This window comes from Dunckerocampus dactyliophorus, chromosome 19, assembly GCF_027744805.1.
Source record: "Dunckerocampus dactyliophorus isolate RoL2022-P2 chromosome 19, RoL_Ddac_1.1, whole genome shotgun sequence".
NCBI lineage: Eukaryota > Metazoa > Chordata > Actinopteri > Syngnathiformes > Syngnathidae > Dunckerocampus > Dunckerocampus dactyliophorus.
This window is the reverse complement of record NC_072837.1, coordinates 13,963,227-13,982,559: the sequence shown is the minus strand read 5'-3', so window position 1 is coordinate 13,982,559 and position 19,333 is coordinate 13,963,227. Positions and strand designations below refer to the sequence as shown.

Here is a 19,333-nt window from a genome sequence, read left to right as displayed (position 1 = left end):
GGTTGCTCCTCAGATTGTCCAGGAGCTCACGCGAGCGAAAGAAGCATAGAGGACAACTGAAAACGCCATCTCATTATACTTATCATCGATCCGATACCGATGTTGTCCTTGGTATCTTTATTATCGATATTGGGATCGAGCCGCCCAGCCCTCTTTCCCAGGTTTGCTGCGGGATTCGGAGGCTTGAGGGCGGGCACAGTGCGGCCCAGGCTGCCGGAGCGAGCACGGATCAGCTGGTGAAACCTGACGGAGCTTCACTTGGGTCGTTGTTCTCCAGGGGGCAGCTTGCGGGGGTCCGCGCACTGAAAGGTAGGACGAGAACCTTGGCGGAGGTCTCAGCGGCCACAATGACGCCAGGCGGGCAGGCGGCGAGGTTAGCTAGCAGGCGGCTACAGAGCACTAACAGCCGGCCCCTCATGAAGCCTGACACCGCTCTGTTCTCCATGGAGCCAAAACAATAGCACTCGTATTCTGTCTTATTCTGTTTTATTTTGTCTTGTTCTGTCAATTACAAATACTTATTTTCATTTTATCGCCAATCGTGTTTGTTACACACCAGACCACATTTAAAAATACTCTGGTTTACGGTTTTACTTATTATTTCGACACTTACTTCAGGTACGGAAGGCGTCAGGCGTGTATTTCAACAAATTTGTGATCTGTGTGAAACTCGGCACCGGTGTGGTGAAGTGTGTGTGTGTCTCTTTTGAAGAGAGGCTTCATTTTTGGAGTGTATTAAAGGGCGCTGCCATTGCAACGAATTGTGGCGAGAGCGGACAGTTTGAAACAAGCATGTTCTCAACAGCTCCAAGCTGAATGGACAACGTTCATGCCGAATTCAACATGGCAGTCTTCGTCATCAACAAACGTCTTGCTTTGTTGGGAATCAAGTGTGTGTTGCTGCAGAGGAGGTCAGCTTCTTGTTGCTGCATTTTTCTCATGTGTGTTTTGCATGGATGCAAAGCTGAGCGACAGACATAGTGGTGATGATGCTGCTAAACGTTGCATATTGAGGGGAGCATTCACGGTCAAGGTCCAGTCAGCCGTGCTGCTTGGATGTGTGATTATGTAACAAGTCTCTTTCTTTTTGTCAGCACTGCAAAGCTTCTCAACATTTCAATGGAAACTTTGTTGTTCCCAATAAATCCTCTTGTTTCACTCTGCAGTTTACACAAACACACACACACACTTGACCATGTTCCCGACAAGAGAAGATTCCGTGCTTCCTGGTGAGCAGGAACTTGTTGGGTCAAAGTTCCTGGTCGGGAAAGCCCATGTTTTATTGTCTTGCATCTGACGCGCGTGTTCACCGTGGAGACACGACTTTTCTTTTCAAGACGGGCCGCCATCTGCCTCCACCACTTTGACATTCATTTGACGGTGCATGATGGGAAATGTCATGTTCATGGACTAGCGTCTTAAATGAGTGACATCACGGTTACCGTATCAGAGGGAGCGACCATTGAACCTCGTATATAGAGGTTCTTACTTGTTGGATGAGTTTGGTGTGGAAGAGCCTCTGATGGGGTCATGTTCTTCCGAGAAGAGTGACGTTTCTTGACGACCCAGTACTTTGTGCGTGTGCTCTTTGAGCCCGTCTAGTTGTGTGGCGTGAGGGTGTCATGTGACTGGTGCTAACCAACAACACGTCTTGGTCAATGTTTCATGGCTTTTACTGCACTTCTTTGTCCTCCAATGAGTATGTTGGTCATGTGACGCTTTGGACTCTGTGCCAGTCACTTGATTAGGTACAGTGTCACTTTTGATTGACACTGAATATCCATCCATTCATCTTCTATGCCGCTTATCCTCACTAGGGTTGCGCAGGTGTGCGATCCCAGCTGATTTGGGGCGAAAGGCGGGGTACACCTTGGACTGGTCGTGACACTGAATATATAATATTTCTAATATTTTGACACATTGTCACCGTGGGTGGTGTACCTAATCTTGTGGCCAGTCAGTAGGTTTAAGATAAGATAAAGTGTGTGTCTGTGTAAATGTGTCAGGTGACAACTTCCTGCTGGTTCGGGGCGTGGGCAGGTTGCTGTGCTGACAGAAATTGAAGGATGATGATGATAAAGATAAGAAGCGTAGCGGCCGGCCAAAGGTGGAGAAGATGGCTGCTGTCACGTGTCCTCGTCAAACAGGAAGTGTGTAAGGAGAAAACGGCCAACCAATGACTCCACGGCGTCGCCCGCGCTCATTGTGAGCTCATGGATTGTCTTCCCCACGTGACCCGCCAACAGAACCTCACAGGTCCAACAATGAGCTTTTTGTCTGTCTTGTGTCCAATAGGACGCTCGCCCTTCACGCCGTCCACTGAGTGCTCCAGTTTGAAGACGTAAATCCATGCAGATGGGATCAGCTGATGTTTGTTGGACAACATCAACCATCATGTGACCTCTTTTACATTAAATGATGATGTCACCCAGTGATTATGTTGACATCTGTTACATCATCACGACAGTGACGCCACTGCCTAGCAATCAATATGCGTCTAATTGGTCATGTGACATGCAGGCAGCAGAGCGGGTCGGGTCGATGCGAGCGTCGCAATTGCCGCTTGACAATGGCGTTCCACCACAGGAAGTAGGAAGCGTCCGTCCCAAACACGTCTGACTGCGGTTTGCTTTTTCCAGAACCTCCCGAGCGGCGCCATGGAGGATGGCAAGCCTGTGTGGGCGCCCCACCCGACAGATGGCTTCCAGCTGGGGACCATCGTGGACATCGGCGCAGACAGCCTCACCATCGAGCCGCTTAAGCAGAAGGGCAAGGTGAGCCAGGTCCATGCCAGCGCCATGGTGTGGCGGCTCCGTGCTGACTGCATCCCCTCCTGCATGTCTTTGTTCACATGACCCAGTTGTGTGGAATTGCAAGAGAAAAACCATTAGTCTATTTATCTTGCCACACCTGTTTAGCCACACCCCACTAAGCTGAATGTGAAAAGAGCATGTTTGGCCATGCCCACTAAGCTGAATGACTATGGTGACTAAAATAGGTGTTGTTTCGTTGCAGAGCTTTTTGGCTGCCATCAATCAAGTCTTTCCTGCAGAGGACGACATCAACAAGCATGTGGAGGACAATTGTGAGTTTGTCGTCACGGATGTGTGAGCGATGCTGTGCTGAAGACGTGTCTGTCTTGTGTCCCCCCAGGCTCCCTCATGTACCTCAATGAAGCCACGCTGCTCAACAACGTGCGCGTCAGATACAGCAAGGACAAAATCTACGTGAGTGCTTGCTCCTACTTTTTTTTTTTTTCCCTGGACTAAATAAATATTCCACTCTTTGTCCGTCACACTTGAAACCAATACCAGGGTCCACCACTTGGTGGGAGAAAAAAACAGCACAAATTTCGGGGTCGTCGTACAGATGAAGGGGGTTCTTTTGCAGCGAGAAAGATTAGCGTTCCGAGGCACACAAAACACTTCCTGTCCCTTATTAATTAATGTTGGGAATTTGGTATGCCTCTGTATCAAATCAAACCCTGCGTATCAAAAATCTGAATACATTTACCATTACACCCCAAATCAACATCCATCAAACACGGTACTTGCCCAGTAGTGACCATACGCAAATAAGTTGAACATTGTCTTTCATGTCCTTAATGCCCAATTCGTGGACCGGGTGTAAAGAAATGATGTGCCTCCATATTTTTGTACGGTAGTTCTTGTGAATGTAGAAGGAAGTGGGGGCAACAGATCATTAGAAATGTCATCTTTGGTGATGCTGGGAAAATCTTTCCAATCTTGTGAAAAGACTTTTTTCTTAAGAATGTGTGGATCCACTCCATCACATCTTTTAAGATGTCTGGCTTGTATGTTCAGCTCGAAACCTTTCGAATATTCTGCCATCTGGGCAGCCGCTGCTATCTGAACAGTGAACATATTGAAGTGCCTCCCCATCCCTGAACCGGAAGTGACGCAGACTGCCTGTAGGGGACATGTTTGCAAGCAAGCAATATGTTTACATTTTCTACATTCACAAGAACCCTCTGCTTGGAGGATGATGATGGGACAGGGACACACAGTGGCGGAACGAGGAAGTGCAGCTTTTTTTGTGCATTAATTTCTTCCATGCGTTTGGTCTTGCAATGTGTTCGTGTTGTGTTGTTGTCCTCAGACGTTTGTGGCCAACATCCTGATCGCCGTCAACCCATACTACGACATTCCAAAGCTTTACTCACCAGAGACCATCAAGCAGTATCACGGCAGGTCGCTGGGCACATTGCCGCCGCACGTCTACGCCATTGGTGAGTTGTCCCCTCGTGTGCTCGGCATGAATGGGAATGTTCTACACGGTGAATGTTTTTCTATAGCTGACAAGTTATTGTAATATCTAATCGTGTATATCTAATTAATAATCACATCTTTTTTTATTAATAATCTCCTCTCACAGCTGGAGGACTGCATGTTGGACACCCCTGCTTTAGAGGAATGAGCATTTCCTGTTGTTGTTTGTCATCTGGCACTCAGTGTATGTATGTATGTTGTGTGTGTGTGTGTGTGTGTGTGTGTGTGTGTGCGCGCAGCTGATAAAGCCTACAGGGACATGAAGGTTCTGAAGATGAGCCAGTCCATCATCGTCTCAGGGGAGTCTGGTGCCGGGAAGACAGAAAACACCAAGTTTGTTCTCAGGTAAGGCGGATGGCTCGTCGCCATGGAAACACCATCAATCACCCTGTCTCTGCCCGCAGGTACCTGACATCGTCTTATGGGACGGGCCAGGACATTGACGAGAGGATAGTGGAGGGTATGGTTCACCTGTTCGTCATATCTTGCATGAGTCAGCATTTGTTCTGGATGAGCGTGTGTAACTTTTGTCTTTTCTGGTTCTCACCCGACCAGCCAACCCCTTGTTGGAGGCCTTCGGGAACGCCAAAACTGTGCGCAACAACAACAGCAGCCGCTTTGGAAAATTTGTGGAAATCCACTTCAATGAAAAGGTATGACAAGAACCTTCAATTAGTTTTCTGCCTTTTATTTAATGAAGGCCACCTTCGTCTTCACCTGTGTCTGTGTGTGCACGGACAGAACGCCGTGGTGGGCGGGTTTGTGTCCCACTACCTTCTGGAGAAGTCGCGCATCTGTCGGCAAAGCTCAGAGGAGAGAAACTACCACATCTTCTACCGGCTGTGTGCCGGCGCTCCCGAGGACATTCGCCAAAAGTTTTACCTCAGTTCACCCGACACGTTTAGGGTAGGAGAACACCTGACCTGGGTCTATAGCAGGGGTGTACAAACAAAGGCTGGGGCCACTTTGATTTTATACATTATAGAAAATATATTATATAGAAAAATATATTCAATATACGGTATTTTCACGACCATAAGGCGCACCGTATTAAAAGGCGCAGTCTCAGTTATGGGTGCTATTTCTGTATTTAACACATACATAAGGCGCACCATATTATTGGGCGCATGCATGATAAAACATACATGCTAACGTATGATTTTAAAAAGGCAGTAGGAGCAAAACTGAATTTTGTTTTACTTTATTGAAGTATTTAACAATGTAAACAGTGAGTTTGGTTGTACTTTATTGAAGTATTTAACAATGTACTCATGTTATTTTTTGATCAATCGCCACGGTAGTCCTTGCCCAGATGGATAGATGGCGCCGTTTCATAAAACGAAAGCACCAAGACGGACCTCCTTGAAAATAAAAATGGTCCATTTTCATTTCATCTGCAAGCGTTATTGCCCTCAGTCGAATGGTGACTGTAGAGACACTTCTCCCAGCTGTTCTTTGATCATTAATCGATTGGAAGACAGCTCGGGCCACCTCGCCTTGTTTCCGCGGAAACCCAGCTTTGTCTTCTTGACTTGGTGAAGCTCGTTTTCCTGCTTCCTCCACTTGCGAACCATGGATTCGTTGACCTAGAATTCTCTCGCGGCTGCTCGATTCCCAGCAGCTTGCAGTTTAAACTGTGCTTTGTAAGCGTGTCTTGGTAGGTGCCATTTTCAGGGGTCTTTAGCCAAACCGATGTTGTTTTGAACAGTGCACATACCGGCACTATATACCTACGGGAGGTGTGCCTTTAGTGTCCTCTTTCATGCGCACCCTTCCCCCTTTAACGTCCGCGTGCTGTCCTCAGTCAGGTCCGCCTTTCCTCTATATAAGCAGCGTGTCGGCAGGAGATGCTCCCAGTCAGTCAAGCAGAGCGCTCATTAAAGTCACACAACAGCATTTACAGATTTTGGAACTCGGTGCACACATAAGGCGCACTGCATTTCAATGTGCCCCGTACATTTTGGAGAAAATTTAAGACTTTTAAGTGCGCATTATGGTGGTGAAAATACGGTACGCTATTTATCATATATACGCAACTATCATCAACTACCAGCTGACTTCGTGTGAGAGGTAGGGTACACCCTGGACTGGTCGCCAGTCAATCGCAGGGCACATATAGACAAGCAATCATTCACACTCGCATTCATACCTATGGACAATTTAGAGTCGTGTGGGAGGAAACCGGAGTCCTTGGAGAAAAACTCATTCATAATCAATTTATTTTAAATTAGATTTTTACAATATACCTAGGGCCACTAAAAAAACAAGCTGTGGCCTTTAGGTGGCTCCCAGACCACACTTTGTACACCTATTGCCTGCAGAGCTCCCAGCTACCTTCAGAAGGCATCTGACTAGGGGACGCCACTGGTTTCAGGTGAATTGACGGTGGTTCTGAATGTCCATAATGATGTGTGTGTGTGTGTGTGTGTGTGTGTGTGTGTGTGTGTGTGTGTGTGTATGTATGTGTTGCAGTACCTGAATAGAGGATGCACTCGCTTCTTTGCCTCCAAAGACACAGACAAACAGATCCTGCAGAACCGCAAGAGTCCCGAGGTAGAGTCCATGTTGTTCTGACTTGCGTGTGTGTGTGTGTGTGTGTGTGTGTGTGAGTATTGATCGTCTGTGGTACCAAAACCTCCCAGTGGGCCTTCTTATTTGCACTCTTATTACACATAGCTCCGCCTCTTTGTCTTTCTTTGAAAGGCAACAGGTGGATCCACAGGTGAATAATGTTACCTTTCAACCATGGAACCTCGTCATTGTTGTGTCACTGTAAGCAGGTGAACAATGACATTATTTCTAGAACCTAAATCAACATTTTCGACCAGTCAAGTCCAATTGGAAAAGTTTCCGCCTCACACCAAATGATCTTTCAAGCCAAACTTATGGGCACAGCACAGACGTTGGGAATCAGTAATTGATCATGGCGCACCACCATGACAAAATAATACCCGCCACACCTTTTTAAAAAGTTGAGTTGTTTTTTTTAACTTGAAAACAATTTTAAGTAATATATTGTATGAATGGATATACAGTACAGTATATGCTATATACAGTACAGGCCAAAAGTTTGGACACACAACACAAAAATCCTAGCGGAAACTCTGAGCGCTCTAAAAGTCCGAAAGGTGTGCTTGGCTGAGAAGAGTAAATGTGCAGATAAGTCAAAAGTGCATCAGAACTTTGGTTCTGTGCAGTAAAAAAAAAAAGATGGTGGAACCAGGAGAGCACAGTAATGACTCTTTTTCTTCTAGTTTGAGTGTGTGTGTTTCATTAAGCTGCACACAACCAGTCCATCAGGTCCTGGGGTTCTTGTGTTGATGTGTATCGGTTCTGCTGACGCAGCACGTCAAGTCAGGCCCACTGAAGGACCCGCTGCTGGACGATCATGGAGACTTCCACCGCATGATCGTGGCCATGAAGAAGATCGGCCTGGACGACACAGAGAAGCTGGACTTGTTTCGAGTGGTGGCGGGCGTGCTGCACTTGGGCAACATCGACTTTGAGGAGGCTGGAAGCACCTCAGGTGAACTTGTGGGGAAACGTCAGCACTCAGTGGGTCTTGCGCTCATGCTAACGACAGTGTGTTGTCGTCTGCCAGGCGGCTGTGCCATCAAGAACCAGTCAAGCCAAGCACTGGACCGCTGTGCCGAGCTGCTAGGCTTGGAGGACGACGACCTGAGAGTCAGCCTTACTACCAGGGTGATGCTCACCACAGCAGGGGGCACCAAAGGAACGGTCATAAAGTAGGCACATAAACACTACATCATTCATTCATTTATGCTTTCATTCAGTTATTCACTCATTCTTTAGGTCAGGTAAAAAAGAGATTTGTGTTTTCTTCAGGTGTTACAGGCATCACACATGTCACATGGGATGGTTGTATTTTACAGGAGCTATAAAATCTCAATCATTTTATGTTTGTACGCTGTGGCTTTTTGAATGTTTGGAGGAATGAAGAGATGAATGAAGATGATGCTGTTTATGGTGTTGATGTTGGAGATCTTTCCTTCACGTTAAGCTTTCACAACTTCAGTGGTCATCTTCAAAAAACCCTTAGTTACATTGTACTCGTTCTTCTTTTATTTTATACACATCACATAATGAATAAATAGCGTTACATTGCACACGTTACCACTTCAATAATGCCGTCTTCACAAATAAGCCAATCACAGTGGACATTTAACTGCGGGGCAGAAGTTTGTCAGCAACAAAAAATGCTCAATAAAAATAAAATCGCCAAATTAACTGGTTGCACATGCGAGATTAAGTGACAAATGTACTCGCAGTGTCTCAATGCAACCATGTGGTCGCAGTGTGGAGCCCTGCGATGCTACAGATGGTTTTGATGCTGCAGGTGGTGTAGATGCTGTTACTGCTGTATGTGTCAAACTCAAGGCCTGGGGGCCGGCACATCATTTTATGTGGGCCGCGAACGCCGGGAAATAATGTGTGTCAATAATGCACTTCATCTTTTTTCCTTGTAAATGTATTTGTTCTTTCATTTTGACAGAAAACATGTACTGCGTGCAGTTCTTCTAAACTTTAATCATATCTGATCATGCTGCAAGATATTTCAAGCATTTTTTGTTATAAAAAATATACAAAAATACAAAAATACTTGTCTGCTTGTCAGCTTGACATTTTCACTTTGGTTCTTATTTCAAAGCAAGTTATCCATCAGTTTGTTAATGAAAATATAATAATCAATCATGTGCAACTGTGTAATAATATCATGAGGCTATATTAATATTTGTATTCATATTTTAACATTTACAAGTGACCCTCTGAGGGCAGCTATAATGACGATGTGGCCCTCAGTCAAAACAAGTTTAACACCCCTGCTATAAATGGTGTGCTTTGTGCTCCTCAGGGTTCCTCTGAAAGTGGAGCAGGCCAACAACGCCCGTGACGCGCTGGCCAAGGCCGTGTACAGCCGTCTCTTTGACCACGTGGTCACCAGGGTCAACCAGTGCTTCCCTTTTGACTCATCTGCCAACTTCATCGGGGTCCTGGACATCGCCGGTTTCGGTGCGTACATGCTCACCACTCACCGGCTCTCGGGACGGAGCGTCACTGCTGACTGATGTCACTTCCTGTGCAGAGTACTTTGAACACAACAGCTTTGAGCAGTTCTGCATCAACTACTGCAACGAGAAGCTGCAGCAGTTCTTCAACGAGCGCATCCTCAAAGAGGTCAGAGCAAACTTCCAGAACCTCCTCTTTACGTCACACTTTCTGCTGATCTCAGCACGCATGCTGTATGCTCACTGACACACAAATGTCCCCTTGCAGCATTTTGGAGCAGATGTCCCCCTCACCCTGTCTTCCCACTCCAAAATGTTTAGCACGTCCTCCATCATCATTATCAGTGATGACAGTATCTTTTATGTTCCAGGAACAAGAACTGTACCAGAGGGAGGGTTTGGGAGTCAATGAGGTCCACTATGTCGACAACCAGGACTGCATAGGTAGGAAAACCACTTGCTCTGTCCAGACCCTCACTGATTTCACACTTGGAACTTATGAATATGGGACCAGCACTCTGAGACGGCACAAAGGATTTTGACATGATGAGGGCTTTATCTTACTCTGCCTTTAATCACAACCTATCAATGAAGTGTGACGTCCTCTGCTTGCAGACCTGGTGGAGGCCAAGGTGCTGGGCATCCTGGACATCCTGGATGAGGAGAACCGCCTCCCTCAGCCCAGCGACCAGCACTTCACTGACACGGTCCACAACAAACACAAGAACCACTTCCGGCTGACTGTGAGTGAAGCAGGAAACAGGAAGTGTTTTTCAGGATTGTTTCTCCTTCAACATCTGTCAGGTTTTTGTAGCTCCAGTGTCAATATCTACTCATCATGATGGAAGACTGTGTGTGTGTCAGATACCCAGGAAGTCCAAGCTGGCTGTCCACAGGAACGTGAGGGACGATGAAGGATTTATCATCAGGCACTTTGCTGGAGCCGTCTGCTACGAGACGGTTTGTTTTCTTGTCAAACAAAGATTGTGATGCTCATGAATGACAAGCTCACTCTTCAACTTCTTGTTCCTCAGACAAAGTTTGTGGAGAAGAACAACGATGCGCTGCACATGTCTCTAGAGAGTCTGGTCAGCGACTCTAAGGACAGCTTCGTCCGCCAGCTCTTTGACACCTCCAACAATGGCAAAGACTCCAAGCAGAGGGCGGGAAAACTCGGCTTCATCAGTGTTGGCAATAAGTTTAAGGTGACGCACACACACACACACACACACACACACACACACACACACACATAAACATACAACATTTGAGACTTTTTGATGTTTTTGTGACTGCAGACTCAGCTCAACATCCTGCTGGACAAACTTCGCAGCACGGTCCGTGTGACCCCTCTTCCTTTCAAAACTGTGACCTCGGCATGACCTCTAGGTGACCTTGTGTTGTTGTTGGCACTCAGGGCTCCAGTTTCATACGCTGCATCAAACCCAACTTGAAGATGGTCAGTCACCACTTTGAAGGAGCTCAGATCCTCTCACAGCTACAGTGCTCAGGTCAGTCAGTCCAAGTCCCACTTCCAGTCTTCGAGTAAATCATGACTGTCTCATTGTCTAGTCCTGTTAAAAAGTACGAGTGCTTTATTGTTTAGCCCTCTAGCAAAGCACGAGTGACGCATAGTTTAGCCTTCTAGTAACGCATGAGTGCAGCATTGTTTTGTCCTCTAGTCAAGTATGAGTGCTGCATTGGCTAGTCTTCTAGTAAAGCATAAGTGCTGCATTGGTTACTCTTCTACTGAAGTACGAGTGCCGCATTGTCTAGTCTTCTAGTAAAGCACGAGAACTGCATTGTCGAGTCTTCTAGTAAAGCACAAGAACCGCATTGTCGAGTCCTCTAGTAAAGCACAAGTGCTGCATTGTCTAGTCCTGTAATAAAGTAAGAGTGCTTCATTGTTTAGCCTTTTAGTAAAGCACGAGTGCCGCTTACTGTCTAGTCCTATAGTAAAGCACTAGTGCTGCATTGTAGTAAAGCACGAGTGCAGCATTGTTTTGTCCCCGAGTAAAGCTGGAGTACTGCTCTCTGTCTACTCTTCTAGTAAAGCATGAGAACCGCACTGTGTAGTCTTTTAGTAGTGCCGCATTGGTTAGTCTTCTAGTAAAGCACGTAGAGAGCTGCATTGTCTTGTCTTCTAGTAAAGCATGAGTGCCGCATTACTGAAGCACGAGTGCCACGTTGTCTAGTCTTCTCTTAAAGCACGTAGAAAGCTGCATTGTCTAGTCTTCTAGTACAGCATGAGTGCCGCGTTGTCTACTCTTCTAGTTGAGCACAAGTGACGCATTGTCTAATCTTCTAGTAAAGCACGTAGAAAGCTGCATTGTCTAGTCTTCTAGTAAAGCACAAGTGCTGCATTGTTAGTCTTCTAGTAAAGCACGAGTGCCGCGTTGTCTAGTCTTCTAGTAAAGCACGTAGAAAGCTGCATTGTGTAGTCTTCTAATAAAGCACAAGTGCCACATTATTTAGTCTTCTAGTAAAGTATAAGTGCTGCATTGTTTTGTCCTATAGTATGAGTGCTGCATGCTGCATGAACATTACAGGTGTCGGATAGTTAAGACAGCATTTAGCTGTTAAAAGCCACCAGGAGGTGCGAGAGCAATAAGAAAGTCAACTTGGAAACAACAGGAGGTCTTCTGGGACAGCGACATGTTCTCACGTTAATTAGCGAAGAGTTGCTGGCTTTGGGAGATTTTCAAAATGAGACTTATGTCCTATCGTTAGCTTTGAGAGAGTTCACGAGGTGTGGGGTTACAACACAGACTGTGGTTCTTGAGCAGGTATGGTCTCCGTACTGGACCTCATGCAGGGCGGCTTCCCCTCCAGGGCTCCCTTCCACGAACTGTACAATATGTACCAGAGCTACATGCCCCCCAAACTGACTCGTCTTGATCCGCGCTTGTTCTGCAAGGTCAGTCCAATTGGGTCCGGCTGAGACGGGAGACCGGTATGATCTTCATGATGCTCGTTGTGTTGCAGGCATTGTTCAAAGCTTTGGGACTCGATGACAAAGACTACAAGTTTGGACTGACTCGAGTCTTCTTCCGACCAGGCAAGGTGAGACCGGATGAGGCCGGTGTCGCCTAGCGGAATGTGCAGCTTCTTTCGGGACGTGACCATTTTGTTCTCCCCCTGCCCGGCTCCAGTTTGCAGAGTTTGATCAGATCATGAAATCTGACCCCGATCACCTGGCAGAACTGGTAAAGCGGGTCAACACCTGGCTCATTCATAGCCGCTGGAAGAAGGTCCAATGGTGTGCCCTGTCTGTCATCAAGCGTAAGCACTTTGCATTAATTAGCATAGCATTATTAGCATTCGTTATTAGAATTTATGTATATCCATTATTAGCATTTGATATTAGCATCTACTATTAACAACCATTAGCATGTGTGAGATGCTCACGCGCACGAGCTGTCTGCTTTGGAGACTAGCATATTTGGAGGGGTGGGCGGAGCTGAATCAGCGGCTTGTTTTGTGTTTGTGTGCAGTGAAGAACAAGATCTTGTACAGGACCAGCGCTTGCATCAGCATGCAGAAGACAGTGCGCATGTGGCTTTGCAAGAAGAAGCACAAACCTCGGTGGGTCAGGTTCTTCAACCTTTGTGGGGGGGCGTGTCTGACATGTGTCCATGTGACTGCACGAGACCTCCCTTCACAAAGATTGCAGCTAAGCCCCTTTTCACCTTTCCCCGCCCCAGCCCCCACCCTCTTCATCTCTTCTTGTCTCTTGTCCTCACCTTCATGATCTACCGTGCACACACACCCTTCGCCACAGCAACAGTCCCAGCTAATTTCCTCCCACACCAGTCATGGGTGGGAAGCGGCCAGCTGATGTGATTGCAGCTTTAATGGAGGGGAGGAGAAAGAAGAACTGACATCCTAAAGTGCTGACGGATGTTAACATGCACGCTTGTGTGCTTCAGGATCGACGGCCTGGTGAAGGTGCGCCACCTGAAGGAGAGGATGACACGCTTCAACGAGGTGGTGGTGGGCCTGAAGGAGGGCAAAGAGGAGATGAGCAAACAAATAAACCAGCTGGATGCTGCCATCGACACCCTCATGCTAACAATCAAGGTGGCTGTGATGCCTAATGATGATGACGTCACAACATGCGTGATGATGTCCTCAGACACTAGACTGACGTGCATGTATGACGGGGTGTCCAAAGTTTTTATTGTCTGTCCCTTCGTCTCATCAGAGCACCATCATGTCCCGCCTGGACATCGAGCACGAGTATCGGGCCCTGGTGACCCGCTCGGAGCAGCTGCTGACGGCCATGCAGAACAAGAAGAAGGAAGAGGAGGAGCGTGAGCGTCTGCGGCGCCTCCAGGAGGAGATGGAGAGGGAGAGGAAAAGGAGGGAGGAGGAGGAGCAGCGTCGCAAGGAGGAGGAGGAGGAGAGACGTCTGTAAGTGGGAAGAGCTTAGGTTGTAAGGTCAGGTTGTTTACTTAAAGACGCCTGATTGAAGTGTTGCCCCTCCCCAGCAAAGCTGAGATGGAGCTGAAGAGAAAGCAGGAGGAAGAGGAGAGGAAGACGAGGGAGGAGGAAGAGAGGAAGCTACAGGTCAGTTTTTTGTTTGACACCTCTTATTCTTCCTGGTACTATCTGGGCACTCGCACAGCATCTCATGTTAGCATCCGTCATTGGCATCTGTTAGCAGCGTCTGTTGTTAGCCATCGTTTGCGTTTGTTTCTCTGGATTTTGTCTTTGGGTGAACAAGCTTTTGTCTGAGGGTGTTGGTGAGCTGAAAATGGCCCCCGGGCCACACTTTGGACACCCTTTTGTCTTACTGATGAATTAGCTACAAGCATGTTAAGCATTTAGCTAGCAGTGACACACACGTGTGCGTGCATGTGTCCAGATGGAGATGGAGTTGCAGCTCCAGGCAGAGCGGGAAGAGGAGCTGGCCCGCCAGGCAGTTCTGGAGCAGGAAAGGCGGGACCGCGAGCTCGCTCTGAGGATTGCCCAGAGTGAGGCGGAGCTTATCCCCGACGAGGCTCAGAATGACGCCTCACTTCGCAGGTAAACGCATCATGATATCGTCACTGACATGTGCCGGAGAGTACCGGGACTTGGACTTGGACCTGGACCAGGGCCAGGGCCAGTCTGGCAATGAATGACTTGACAGGTGTCACATGATCAACTTGTTTGAAGTCCTTGCAGGCTTGGTTTCTGACCTGACGTCTTTGCGATGAGGAGACTTCCTGTTTAACGTTATTCTTCTGTGTCTTGTCTTCTTCTCCCAGTACCGGATCTTCGGTTCCGTCCTCTCCAGAGCGAGCAGCGTAAGACAACTTGACAATCCCTCTGACCCCTCCCTCCCTCCCTCTAACCACCTCCCACTCGTAACCGTGACCCCTGCATGTTGGTACCACCCGCTGCGGTGTCTTTCAGTCTGATTGGACCTGATGGTCACCATGTCTGACCTGTCCAGATTGATCACATCTGGACTTTCTCTTTCGATCAATCGTTGATCAAAGTTCTTCTGATTGGTAGTTGATGCTGCGTCGTCTCACCATGGTCTGGTTTTCTGTTTGCAGCGGCACCGCAGGTCCAAAAGTGAAGAGTTTGAGCATGTAGGTAACAGCGCCGCCTTTAGTCTCATGCTGAGTAAGCACCATTGTTCACGTCTCCGTCGGGTCACCATGGAAGCGCCGCCTATCTTTTAAGTTAAAAGGCCGCCCCCATGAATGTGAGCTCATGGTTGGCAAAGGTGAAAGGTTGCTGAGCTCATGAAGTGTGTTCTGACCCGTAGGGAGGAGATGGTCCAGGAAATGACTGAGCTGCTGGCGAGGTGCGTGTCAACCTCTGATTGGTCACTGCTGATTGACGTCATTTGGTGGCGGTGTTCCACCAATCATCTCGCCTCGATATATCAATACAACTCTGATCAATATATTTCTGATCAATTTATCAATATTGCTCTGTTCAATATATCCAGGAACAATGCTTTTATTTTGAAACCCCGTGTCATGGATGTGTTTGAGGTAATTTCCTGTCAGCTCTTCCTCGTCCAGACGTCACACGTGCAGCAGAAGTAGAAGGCCCAGTTAGGATGCTAGTTGTGAAAAGCAGAACCAGCCAATGGGATTAGAGGGCCAGCCAGGTCTCACCTCCATCTTGAAGCAGTTGGAGCTGTGGCGGGAATGTGTCTGTGGCCACGGCCCTTTTTTCCCTTCCCCTTCACTTCCTGTCAGCCGTGCTTGTCTGAACTTGATGGTACTCACGCGGTGGTCTGGTTCTGACCCCGTAAAGGATACTAAAACCACCGCCGTCAGGTGGCCCCACCCATTTACTTTCCGTCTAACAGTTTGATCGGAGATGTCTCTGCTGGGGACGTTTGCCGCTGACTTCCTGCGTCCTCCTTGTCTCTTCCCTGTCTCAGAGGTCCTCAGTTGCAAGCGTCCAAAGCCGCTGCTGGCGCCAAAAAGTACGAGCTGAGCAAGTGGAAGTACGCTGAGCTGCGGGACGCCATCAACACTTCCTGTGGTGAGTTGGCCCTGTGTTTGCGTTCACCCATTTCTCAACCAAAGGTGCTTTTATTTTGTTCAGCGCTTTGAGTCAAGTTTCCTTGGCGTCGGCTTGTGTGGCGTGTCGTCCGCAGACATCGAGCTGCTGGCCGCCTGCAGGGAGGAGTTCCACCGCCGCCTGAAGGTCTACCACGCATGGAAGTCCAGGAACAAGAAGAGGAACACCGCCGACGCAGAACAGAGGGCGCCCAAATCCATCACCGACTATGGTACTTTTCATCCTGAATGTTTTCTAGCAACCACCGAACCCTTCAGAATAAAAGCTTAGCATGTACAATAAGCTGAGGTCTTAATTTGACACCCTCCTCCAATATCCAGTGTCTGCACATGTACGACACACACACACACACACACACACACACACACACACGTGCGTGTGATGACAGCTCATCGCGTTATTAAATGAGTTGCCAAAAGATATTAGATACTAGTTATTAAACGAGTCATTACATGCTATTAAATTAGTTATTACTTGCTATCAAATGAGTTACAAAAAGGTTATGTTACTAGTTATTACATGAGTTCCTAAGCAAGTTTCCCAGGTGCTATTAAAAGTTAATAAATTAGCTATTACACAAGTTACTCAGTTATTCCAGGTGTTAATGAAGTAATTACCAAATAAGTTACTCCATGTTAGTCAGGGACCTTGTGTATGTTATTTATTGTTACACATATTAAAAGTTGTTAAACGCTTGAGTGATTAAATTAGTTAATACCTCTTATTAGTTACTGAATGAGTCTTCTTAAAAGTTAATAGATTATTACATGCGTCGTTAAGTGTTATTCAGCTAATTACTAAATGACTTATTACATGTTATTCAGTGACTTATTACACGTTATTGAGTTATTACATGTTATTAAAGAAGTTCCTTGAGTTATTACACAAGTTGTTACATGTTAGTTGAATGAGTTATTAAATGAGTTACTACCCATGCTATAGTTTTAAGAGTTACCAAATCTGTTATTACATGTTATTCAATAACTAAATGAGTTTTTAACGTTATCAGCTATTTATTACAACTTATTAAATGAGTTACTACACGTTATTTTAAAAAATTGTTATTACGAGTTACTAATTACACGTGTTGTTCATAAATTAGTTATTACATGAGTTATAACACGTTATTAAAAGTTACTAAAGGCGTCATTACACAAGCCATTCCACGTGTTATTAGATGAGTCATTGCACAGCAAGTTACCAGTCCAGGACTGACACAGAATCACTGGGGCACCATGCTGACATCATCGTTTGTGCGTGCGTGCGCACATGTGTTGCATCATTTGCTGTAGTTGACATGTGTGTGACGCCATGTTTACTTCCAGGTCGTGCGCCTCCTCTGAGAAAAGCACGTAAGTGGTCATTTAGTGTATAGCATTACTAACCCCGCTCCCAATTAAGCCCACGCCAACACCCCACTAATCCCTGCTGGATTTTTTTTATTTATTGATATATGTATATTTTAGTTTCTTTGAGGGGAGGGGAAGGTGTTTCCATGGCAACCTGCTAGCTAAGTATGTGGTTTTTATGCTTCTGCTGGAGGGAAAGGTGGCTACGAGGGTTCTGGCTGTGTTTGTCCAATCACGTGACAGAAGACTAAAAAAACATGGCGTCCCATCTCCAGGCAAGCCCCGCCCCAGTCCACATTGTTCCGGAACCAGAACCTGTGTACAGCTTTTCACCCTCACTGACCCCAGCAGAGACCCAACACTGGTCCAAATGTCCATGCAAGTTGTAATGAAAGGAGTCTGATTGGTCCTTCTAGAAGCTTGTACTTCCTGCTCTGCCTTAAGCTCCTCCCCCTATGAAGAGTTCTTCCTTGTGTGAAGTGACAGGCAGGTGGTGCTGTCCTGCATGGTGGTCCACATGGCCATTGTCCACTCAGCGTGGCTCACCCACATTTTGTTTGGCCATCCCACCCACAGCCCAGCAGAACCCGGCGCCCCCGGTCCCAGCACGTCAGTACGAGGTGGCCATGACCCGGCAGCAGCGCTACTTCCGCATCCCGTTCATTCGGCCGGGAGAGCAGTACAAAGACCCCCCAAGCAAGAAGAAGGGTTGGTGGTACGCCCACTTTGACGGGCCCTGGATAGCCCGGCAGATGGAGCTGCATCCCGACAAGCATCCCATCCTGCTGGTGGCGGGTGAGTGTGGCTCGCTTTGTCGCTTCGGGCAGCGCCAAAGTCACATGCTTGTTCTTTTCCCAGGCAAAGATGACATGGAGATGTGTGAGCTCAGCCTGGACGAGACGGGCCTGTCCCGGAAGAGGGGGGCCGAGATCCTGCCACGGCAGTTCGAGGAGATCTGGGAACGCTGTGGTGGCATCCAGTACCTCCGCAGCGCCATTGAGAGCCGGCAGGCGCGGCCTACCTACGCCACCGCCATGTTGCAGAGCATGTTCAAGTGAGGCCTCGCCCCGTGCCTCTAGCCAAGGGACTGGAAAGCAAGCTAATGCGCTAACGCAGGGAATCGTTTTTTGTTTTTTTTTCCTTTCTTGTCCTTTTCTTTTTTTGCTGCCTTCTGCTTCCTGGGAGGAGCCGGAGCCAAGCAGGCAAAATAACGAAGACGTCTACTCGTTTTCTGTAACGACGAGGCCTTAAGTCTACATGGACATCACCCTAGCGAGCATTGCTAATTGGCGTCTAATCGTACTTATTTGTTGATTCTAATCATTCCTCTTCATTAATGACCAATTATTATTATTACTATTATTATTATGATGATTATGCAAGTCTCTCAGCAGTCCATTCACACAGACAAAAACCAGCTCTAAATGACGCTAACGTTAGCATGTTGATGCTGTCCAGCTGCTGAGCTAGCAGCACCGTATTAGCATCAGCCCTCTCTTGGACAAACACGGTTAGTATTAGCTAGCAGTTGGCTACATTAGCATTAGCAACAACCTGCCTGTCAGCTGTTTAGTGTGAAACAGCGTGATCTTTTTCAACAGGGAAACTCATGTCAAAAATCAATCACTCGATAGCTTCACGTTCACATGATTAGTTTTGACATTTTTGTGCCGAATGAGAGCTTGTCAGGTGACCTTGTGAGCCATCTTTGAACTGGAAGCACACGATCTTTTTTCTACCGCGTAAGGCCGCTAGATTGTTTTGGAAAACATTTTGCAATAAGCTAGCACGAGCGATGTGCACGTGAACATGTTTGTTGTGTCACGGTTGAAGCGACTTCGTCCCCGTCACGAGACGCTTTCAAACGGCCTCACTGGCCTGAAGCACGCTGAGCATCACACTTGTGTCTGCTAGCCAACGCCAAATGAAGGTGGAGTGTGAAGGGGCCTCTGCCATGTTTCACCTCCACGCGTGTCTCATGTCCTCCGCTCTCATTCCTCTTCAATAAACGCACTGGTGTTTCACCTGGACTTATAGATGTGTCTCTAAATGTGTCCTTCTGAGACTAGACAGAAATGACAAGACAGTTGACTTGAACTTTGATTTTGACATTTGAAAAGACAAAAGTTGAACA

At 47.1% G+C, this 19,333-nt stretch overlaps 1 protein-coding gene across 6 annotated transcripts; it reads left to right on the top strand.

Annotated features, from left to right (window-relative positions):
* Positions 1–142: 142 nt before the first annotated feature.
* Positions 143–19,235, top strand: LOC129172063 (unconventional myosin-VI-like). 6 transcript variants are annotated; one of them, XM_054761400.1, is made up of 36 exons: positions 143–309; positions 2,640–2,774; positions 3,016–3,085; positions 3,154–3,227; positions 4,120–4,249; positions 4,529–4,634; positions 4,694–4,749; positions 4,845–4,942; positions 5,031–5,195; positions 6,762–6,842; positions 7,635–7,815; positions 7,891–8,035; positions 9,163–9,320; positions 9,394–9,485; positions 9,688–9,760; positions 9,932–10,059; positions 10,181–10,276; positions 10,351–10,521; positions 10,615–10,653; positions 10,734–10,827; positions 12,103–12,233; positions 12,302–12,379; positions 12,469–12,598; positions 12,811–12,901; positions 13,246–13,396; positions 13,521–13,729; positions 13,807–13,885; positions 14,184–14,344; positions 14,569–14,607; positions 14,863–14,898; positions 15,078–15,116; positions 15,708–15,811; positions 15,927–16,061; positions 17,176–17,202; positions 17,776–17,994; positions 18,058–19,235. In XM_054761400.1, exons 2-36 carry the CDS (start codon positions 2,658–2,660, stop codon positions 18,255–18,257), a joined length of 3,903 nt encoding a protein of 1,300 aa, XP_054617375.1. In that variant the 5' UTR covers positions 143–309; positions 2,640–2,657; the 3' UTR covers positions 18,258–19,235. The 6 variants fall into 6 exon arrangements, with proteins under 6 accessions (XP_054617375.1, XP_054617381.1, XP_054617376.1 ...); XM_054761406.1 differs by lacking the exon at positions 5,031–5,195; XM_054761401.1 differs by lacking the exon at positions 17,176–17,202.
* Positions 19,236–19,333: the final 98 nt, after the last annotated feature.

What these genes read in the sequence shown, in the direction of transcription:
- LOC129172063 (XM_054761400.1), top strand. Translation starts at nt 2,658, where the DNA reads ATGGAGGATGGCAAGCCTGTGTGGGCGCCCCACCCGACAGATGGCTTC. An exon ending in GAGGAGGAGGAGAGACGTCT is followed by an intron (nt 13,730 to 13,806) that starts GTAAGTGGGAAG and finishes GCCCCTCCCCAG; the next exon opens with CAAAGCTGAGATGGAGCTGA. An exon ending in CGCCATCAACACTTCCTGTG is followed by an intron (nt 15,812 to 15,926) that starts GTGAGTTGGCCC and finishes TGTCGTCCGCAG; the next exon opens with ACATCGAGCTGCTGGCCGCC.